General features: G+C 37.7%; 1 protein-coding gene across 2 annotated transcripts in view; it reads right to left on the bottom strand.

Moving 5' to 3' along the window:
* Positions 1-1701: 1701 nt before the first annotated feature.
* LOC122091706 (uncharacterized protein C24B11.05-like) overlaps positions 1702-8875 on the bottom strand; it is a 16134-nt gene continuing 8960 nt past the window's right edge. For both annotated transcript variants that reach the window (XM_042661787.1, XM_042661790.1), the window contains exon 7: positions 1702-2361. In XM_042661787.1, the coding sequence (XP_042517721.1) occupies positions 2279-2361 (83 nt within the window). In that variant the 3' untranslated portion in view covers positions 1702-2278. The remainder of the gene's footprint in view (positions 2362-8875) is intronic.

Here is an 8875-nt window from a genome sequence, read left to right as displayed (position 1 = left end):
AATTTTTTTTTTTTAATGACTTGAAAAGATTCAATAGTATGGACAAAACTATGACCATGCAGGAATGAAATCTTCTACAAAGAAATATATTTGGACATGATTGAGCAATAAAAAAAGGTCCAACCATATGATGTAGGTGGAGTTAGGGGTGTCAATTCTGAGCCCGCAACGGTAGGCCTGACCCAGCCCGACTCACATAAGGCCTGATTTGAACCTGCCTGTTTAATAAATGTGTCGGGCTTAAGCTCGGGCCGTTTATTAAACAGGCGTTTATGGTGCAGAGTAGTAGCCCATCAGGTGTCCGACCGCCCTGACTCACTTAAGTAGCCGTTAGAACCGACTTAATGAGCCCGACCGACCCAACCCCATTTAAAAAAATGTTTAAATTGTAAATACCTATTTTACCACTAGTACTACAAAAATATGAGTAAGGAATATGTAGGACTAAACTAATAGATGATTACAACACAATGGACATATGAGATTTCAATGAGAAATATGGTGACCTTTGTGATTTCACTATGAAGAAAGACAACATAGAGAAAAGATAGACATTTGGCACAGATAGGTAGCTTGGTTTTCATTGAAATAATAAGATTGAGCACTAACAATGTGTAGAATATTTATAAAAAACTAACATAGTCAAACAAATCCCAGAATAGTCTAATAATTGAAGGAAAAGACAGCTACCCAAAGTAGGCTTTTTCTTTCATTGTATTATGTATACCAGTGAATCAATAGCCCAATTTCAAGTTTGTAATGTTATTGGATCATTCCATTGTTAAGAAGAGTGTAATTCTTGTAATTTAGATTACATTTTAAAAACATGATTCCCGTGGATATGGTTCTGGAATTGTGAATGTTATCCTCCATTAGTTTTAAAGTCAATAGTTTAATCTGTTTAAAAAATGATTTTAGGGTAGGCCCGTTTAGAACCCGTTTAGAATTAAATAGGCTCATAGCTCGTATAAGGCCTTTATAAGGCCCGTTTAAGGTAGCCCAATTAAACCCTGACATCGATTGGCTCGATTACATATCATACCATGCCCTCTAAACCCGGGTCCGTGTAAGTAAATGGACGTTCACGGTGCAAGGATTTCACACCTCCAAACCCCATTAGGCTTGATCGAGACCAACCTGGCCATACCGATTGACACCCCTAGGTGGAGTCCTCCACGTGTACGAGTACCAATGACCAAGGTGCATTCATTATTTTGGAAAAAAAAATTAAAAAAATCTTTTGGTAAAGATTATTTTGGTAAAATAACACCTTAATTAAAAATTAAGGAGGATCTCTCTCTCTCAAGATTTTTTCTTTTCTTTTTTTTTTTTTTTTTATGAGAAAAAGAAATTGCATTAATTACAAAAGAGAAGAAATAACCCCTTCCAAAACATCATCAAACACACCACACTTCTAAAACAGACTCTCCCACCATAAATTCCGTTGTCAGTCTAAAGACCCATGAAGCCCAAAGCTCATCCAACAAGATTCCTCTCCATGAAGAACAGGGATCAGAGACTGACTGATCTCACGGCTGGGGTGGTCTCGGGATGCATGCCCGAGTCCTCCTGGCTGTGGGATTAATCTCAGATCCCTGGGCTCTATCAAAAAGAGTCAGATCCCATCTAGTTTCACCCCATTAGCTAGTCTGATTTTACATGGCAACCCATCTTGCAAAACTCCCCACACCAAATAATTAAATTATTCAAACACCTTTTTGTTGCTTATGAAAATTTCCAAGCTTGAAGTAAATTTAGGCAGTTGCAAGGACACATATCCATACCATGTGTGACATAAAAGAATGATTCACGTCCAAAAAAACTGATCCGTTTCCAAGGTTGGGTTGGGGAAATGAATGATTATATATGCTTCCTCATATAACCTCCATGGGTTCTGATTTGGGAAGAGAGATTTCTAAAAACAAAGAATGTAACCTTTTTCATGTCAGACGTAACTCTTCTGATTGAATAGCCTTCCCTTTTTGTGTTTTGATAGATCGACCTCACACAATTGGACGATATATTCCGGTATTACTGGTTTTAAACGGTATCAGATTGATAACGTACCAAATCAATACCTGCCATGGTTCTAACTGTTAATATCAGATCGGCTGTATTAACTGTATCGGATTGATTGATTGATCGTATTGAATTGGTATGGACCCGATCTCCCTACCATAATTAAAGCCATCATTGAGAAGTTTTCCATCGCCTGTGCAGTATAAAGGGGTTTCGGTTGGTGAAGAGACAAGGCTAGCAGCTTCCCTTTCATATGTCCTTAATGTTTCTGAATAATTATACGACATGATGAGAGAGGAGTGATGAGACTTGAGAGTCGAGAGTGACCAGAACCTTCGTTAGCTGCATAATACAATTCCTTCTCATCAACTTTCCAGTCCCAACAAAATAAAAGATAGAAGAAAGACCTGACCTCTGTTTTGGCTTGGAAGATGAAGATAAATATATGCGTGGTGTGTCGTGTGTGTGGGATCTACGTCGGTTTCCTCTTTTTCTCAGTTAGACAAACCTTTTATAATGGGAAGAAAACACCAAAACTAAAACACCACAACCAACCAAACATACATATTCATACATACATACATACATATTCTTTTTTTTTTTTTTGGGTAGAACATACATACATATTCACAATCATATTACAGGATAACGGATCAGGAGAACCATTCTTGAATGAATCTGATCCACACAAGGAAAAACTGAGTGATAACTTCCATATATGGATCAAATCATACAAAAATGGTTCTTCTACGAAAATTGGATCCACAATCACATTACAAACCATCGACTACAACATTTCACAATTCACACCCTCCAGCGAGAGAGAGGGAAAGAGAGTACATTGATACTTAAGCACCGACAGGGGTGGGTGTGAGCATTGAACTGATCTTTTGTTTGGTTCGGCTTATCTTGTGATCCCCTTCCTATCCTAATGCAGGTGTCGCTACACTTTCCCATAACTCTGAAACCACCTGTGGCAGAAAGATCACGCTCTCCACCATCTACCCACCACCCTTTGTGCATTTCGTTGATTTCCCCACCTTATTCATCGTATCATCATCATCATCATTATCAACATCAGCAACCCGGAGAAAATAATGTATCAATAACGATAAGGGTAAAATAGTAATTACAATACAATACTATTTGCACGTGTTTAATTTTTAATCATGCTCCATATCATCGATCCTCCACACATATAACATTTTTTTTACTAGGTATTAGAGTTAGACCATTAAATAATTTGCAAGAAATAGCAACCACCAATGTGGGTCAATGAACGTGCCTGGACATCAACATAAATGGGATTTTTTATTTTATATGATAAAGTAATAATTACGCATGCTTTTGTTTTCAATCTGAATCAAATCCTAGTACGGGAATCCACTCAATCTCTCTCTTCTTACAAGAGACTTTCACATTGAGTAAATTCTAAATTTGGATTAGACACCGTATAAAAATGGTTATCATAAGAGGACCTAATCCAAAGTCTTTGTTTATGGATGCAAAAGCCATAGGAACATGTAGTATTTGGAAAAATATATTGTCAGGTGAATCTAGATCAGGTTCATGTACGAGAACAATCTCGTACAACTGTGGTCCATGGATTTAAAATCTATTAAATGAAGAGAGAGAAAATAGATTCCAAAAACAAGATTGCTCTTATGACTCAAAATGAATCTTTCACGGTGGAAGATTTCTTTCTATAAAGCATTCAGGAACAAGAAGATTCAATCGAATGATGAATTATTGCATAGTCCAAGGAAATCAAAGATCCACTTCCATTAAGTTGGTAGTGTTTCACCCTTTGTCATATAGACCTACACCCAAGTTGTGTCGACCTACACCCAAGTCGTACTCAGCCGTGTTGCCGTAGATAGGCGTTGAAGGCGAAAAGGTATTGACAGTAGGCGGGATTGACAGTAGGATATATTGACCCGAGACCCTTATTGACTCGAACCTCTATAGCATGGCTTCATACTTTCGCTCCAGTTCTCGAAGATCTTCTTCTTCTGAGGCTAGCACATCCGGAATGACTCAAGACTCAGTCCACAATTCCGAAGAAGTGGTTTTTCACAACCTAGAAGTTGCTATAAATAATTATACTATACCTAGAATACCTGAATCTGAGGTATACCATAAAGGTACTTTCACATTTCATAGTGACTATGTTATTAAGACATGCGAAAGCACTCATACTCTTGCTTTTGATCAAGAGCAAATTCAACTCTTGACCAGCTCTTAGATCCAGAGGCATAGAGAGCGTGGATTTAAGTCTATCCACATCAGCCTAGTTCAGGTCGCCCTGAAACCCTTAACTCTTCCAGGGTTGAATAGTACAGTTTTTGCTGCCATTAGAGATGCAAGAATGAATAATTTTAATGAATCTCTAATGGGTCTTGTCGAGACCAGTCTCTGTGAAGGACCTGTTTATTTTCAAAGTAGACCCAACCTTCCAATGTCCCTCACAGATCCAAATATATTAAATGGTGTTGTTATTACCTTAAGAACTCATGGATACGATATTCTCCCAGGTACACAGAATATTGTTGTAATCTATCGTATCTATTATAAGGCAATGACCACTTGTGCTCCTAATGCTAAGGTTATAGATCCAAAAGGTCAAACCGTCTGCTTTCAAGCCAATTCAGAAAGATCTCAAGTTTTTGTGCCTAGATGTATCAGATGGTCAGAAGTTAATCTTCCTGACTCTTGGACCTTAACCTCTGTGGCTCAACCTCAGCCACCCATGAGAACTTCTCCATCATGCATCACTCAGCTTCCTTCTGGTGATGTTGAAATTGCTTTTGATCGTAGATCTCATGATTCAAGAAGATCTACCTCCTCTATAATTTCTTCTTCTTCTGAATATCCTTTGTTTCAAGGACCCCCTCGTGCTTCTACTTCTAGAGATCAGAATGAGAATTATGATGGAATCATTAATCTTCAGGGTACCAATCGTACTCCTTCCCAGGTTAATCAACCTGTTTATGGTCCTCTGCAAAGAGACCACTCCCAGGCTCAATATCAGCCTCCTCTTGTTCCTATTAATAGGGAAACTGGGTCTTCTTCTCCAACTCCATCTGATATGCAAGCCTCAGGAATTCTGATGATTCATATCACAGAAGAACCCAAATTCCAAATTAATAAGAAATTCCTAATTCAGGAATATAGATCCGCTAAGAATGAAGGAAAAAGAAAATTTTTTGAAGAACATTATCCTTCCAATTCTGAGCGGCAAGAGCTTCATGAGAAATGGGTTTCTCATATGGAAACTCATCAAATAAATCTTCCCTTTTTCTCGTGGTTAAAACTATATCTTCTTAATAGATCCCCTAACTCTCATTAGGTTAGTGAGATCAAGAAGGTAACCACCACTTATGTCTCGAAGGACGGAACAGAAATTGAATATGTTCATCCTCCTTTTCAAGCCTTAAAAATAGGTGAACATAGATCAGTCGTTCCGCTTAAAACTTCAAGCCGAACTTCTGCTCCTCTGACTGAATTACAACTTAGTCAAGTTGTTGAACAAAATAACTTTACTAATCTTTGTCTTCAGTCTATTGGAAGCCAGACTGATCGTATTGAGACGATAGTAGGCTCCTTAAAGAATTCTACTCCGTCTACTTCTCATGCTAAATCCGAGCATGTTTGGCCAACCTTTGCTTCTCAACCTAGAAGCACTCTTAAAGAGCCTTCTACTTCTCAACCCAGAAATAATCAGTCTGTCTTGTTTAAACCTCCTCCTGCCCTGGACATTCCCAAAAAGAAAATGGAGTCTACCATTCTTGATAAAATCGTTACTCGACTCCAAAAACTCCAGGTAACTAAGGAAAAACTTAAAGACAGCCAGGCCCTAACTCTTTCTCTAGCTGAACCATCTGATTCTGAAATAGAATTTGCAGAGAAAGAATTCCAGTCTATGCTACCTCAACAGGCAGCAGTTCCTGAGTCTCTACCTCAGCTTAATCAAGTTATGAGAAGAGCTCGAAAAATTATGCCTACCGCTCCTACAAATTATTATTACCCTCGACCTTCTCCTGTCGATCTTCAATTTGAAGTAGGAGGACCTGCAAATTTCCCGATCGATGGTAATACTATTTTTGAGTGGAATATTGATGGTTTGTCAGAATATCAAATCATCAATCTCCTGAAACAGATGCTTATGTATGCTACCGTAGCAAAACTTAATCATTCATCTGATTTAAATCCTGCTAAAATGATAGCAACAGGATTTTCTGGCCAACTTCGTGGTTGGTGGGATTTTTATTTGTCTGAAGATATTAGACAGTAGATTATAGGTGCTACGACCCGTGTTCCGCAACAGCTAACTGAACAATTAGCTGATGGCAACTATGCCCAGCGAACTGTTTATCTTGACCAAGAAGATGCGGTTAATACTCGGGTCTACACCATAACCCTTCACTTTGTTGGACCAGCTGAAATCTTAGTTGATCGAATAAGGGAACAATTAATGAATCTTCGATGTCCTACACTATCTCATTATAGATGGTATAGAGATGTCTTTTTTGCTTAAGTCTTTTCTAGAGAGGATTGTAACAATTCCATATGGAAAGAAAAGTTTCTCTCTGGCCTACCTCCCTTATTTGCTCAAAAGGTCAGGTATAGACTTAAAGCAAAGCATAATGGCACTATTCCGTTCGAGCAATATACATACGAGGAATTAACTACTGAAGTATGCAATGAAGGTCTTCAACTCTACATAGGCCTTAAATTAAAGAAACAATTGTCTAAAGAGAGACAAGCTGGATTCCAAGAACTCGGAGATTTCTGTGAACAATTTGGATTTGAAAAGGTCCGTCCCTCAGGTCCAAAGAAAACTCATCTGAAACTCTCTCAGTTTTCCAAGCCTAAATATCAGGCTAAACAATATAAGACTAAGCCCAAGCGCTTCTTCAAGAAACGCTTTTCCAAATCCCGTCCTCAAAATACTTTTCCCACCAAATCTCCTGTTTGTTATAAATGTGGAAAAGTAGGACACTATAAGAATAACTGTCGAACTAAACCCAGAATCAATGCTTTAGAAATTGATTATTCTCAGAAGCAAAATCTTGAAAGAGTCTTATTATACAGCTCTTCTGATCCTGAGCCAGATTCTGATTCTAACTCGGATCAAGATATTGCTCACCTTGAATTCGATAGTGATTCCTCTGAGTCTAAATCTCAGACTCCTCACTGCAGTTGTGATCCTTATCAGGCTATGCTTAAGGAAAATGGTTTAATGGTTCTTTCTTCTTAAGAATCATTCCTTCTCAAAACCATTGACCAAGTCAATGATCTTGCTACTAAGGCTCAACTCTTACATGAGTATATAACCTTAGTTAAGGATAACACTAGGCCTAGCCCGGTTTCTACTCAATCAAAGGTTCAAGATTATAGTTTTAAGACTGTAATAAATCGAGTTAAAGCCACATCTCTTACTCGAGAACCTACCATTCAGGAACTCCGAAAGGACCTCAACGAAGTTAAAACTAAAGTTCGAGATCTTAAACAAAGAATTCAGATTCTTGAGCTTTATAATCCACATCATGACTTTGATGTTACAGAAGAAGATTCCTTTAAGGATCTACTAGCAACTCAAAATATAGTAGCTAGTACCTCTGCATCTCCTGCTGCGGTTTCTTCTGAAGACGCTCAAGTTTTAACTATTCAACAGGTTCAAACTCATAGATGGCANAAGAAAATGCACTTCTGAGCAATCAGGCCTCTGAGGAGAGATTGCGGCTGATGCCTGCATAAGAGCAGAGCTAGTTATAAAACAAGAACTAGTTACTATGTACATTATCAGTTATTGTGATTTTACAATACGGTTTTACCGTCTGGTATGTCTCAAACGATATTCTATATTGCCCATTTTGGTGCATTAGAAATGAATTAATTCTGTTTTTGTAGGATGGATACTTTCTGAGAAACAAATTGCCAATTTTTCCCTTGGGTTTTACTTACCTCACCAAAATGATCTCACAGTTAGCTCATAGCCCTATCTGAACATGTCATACAGGATCTTGGGCATTGGAATGCTTTAAAATAAAAAGGGGGTGCATAATTGTTTTTATCCTGATATGTGATTGGACTGTGAGGCTCACTCACAGGATCCTAGGAATTGGAAACCCTTAAGATTTGAAAAAATTATGTTATGTGATTGGACTGTGAGGGTAGGAATGACTCTGCCAGTGGCTTTGTTTCTGTTTTCACTTGATTCAGTAAGTATTCTATACAATTTTTTTCTTCTAAGAAAAAGTTCATCCCTCACACCCTCTTTGTTTTGAAGAGTTGAAGGATAGAACAAATTCTTTCACTTGTCTAATCAGGCCATTGAAAAGTTCTCTTTTTCTCATTTTGACTTTGCCAAGGAAAATTGTATCTCACTCGACTTTTAATCAAATGGAGTCTTAACGGATTTTTTGGTGTTTGGACTTGTTACTTGAAACATTTTTTGCAGGCATAATGTCACTAAAAAATCTAATAGTATCATTGGATGCCCAAAAGGGAGAGAGGGTTTGATTGCTTATTTTTAGGTTTAAATAGTTGAGAAACTTATTGGGCACAATAGCCTTTTTTTTCCTCTCAAATTCGTTTTTAGAAACGATGAAACAAGTCGACTTGTTTCGTCAAAGTCGTTTTTAGAATTGTAAATAATCATAAATTTTGATTTATGTTTTTAGAAACAGGTGAAACGAAATAACTTTATCAAACGTTTTGTTGGTTGTTTCTTCATTTTTGTAATATGACAATTCAAGGAGGCATTGGTAGGTCCTAAACAGTATTTTCTTCTTGTACGCATAAGGGCGTTAACAGTCGGTTCGGTTTTGAATTGGTTTAGTTGCAATCAGGT

The sequence above is a fragment of the Macadamia integrifolia genome, chromosome 10, assembly GCF_013358625.1.
Source record: "Macadamia integrifolia cultivar HAES 741 chromosome 10, SCU_Mint_v3, whole genome shotgun sequence".
NCBI classification, from domain to species: domain Eukaryota; kingdom Viridiplantae; phylum Streptophyta; class Magnoliopsida; order Proteales; family Proteaceae; genus Macadamia; species Macadamia integrifolia.
This window is presented reverse-complemented; position numbering and strand designations above follow the sequence as displayed.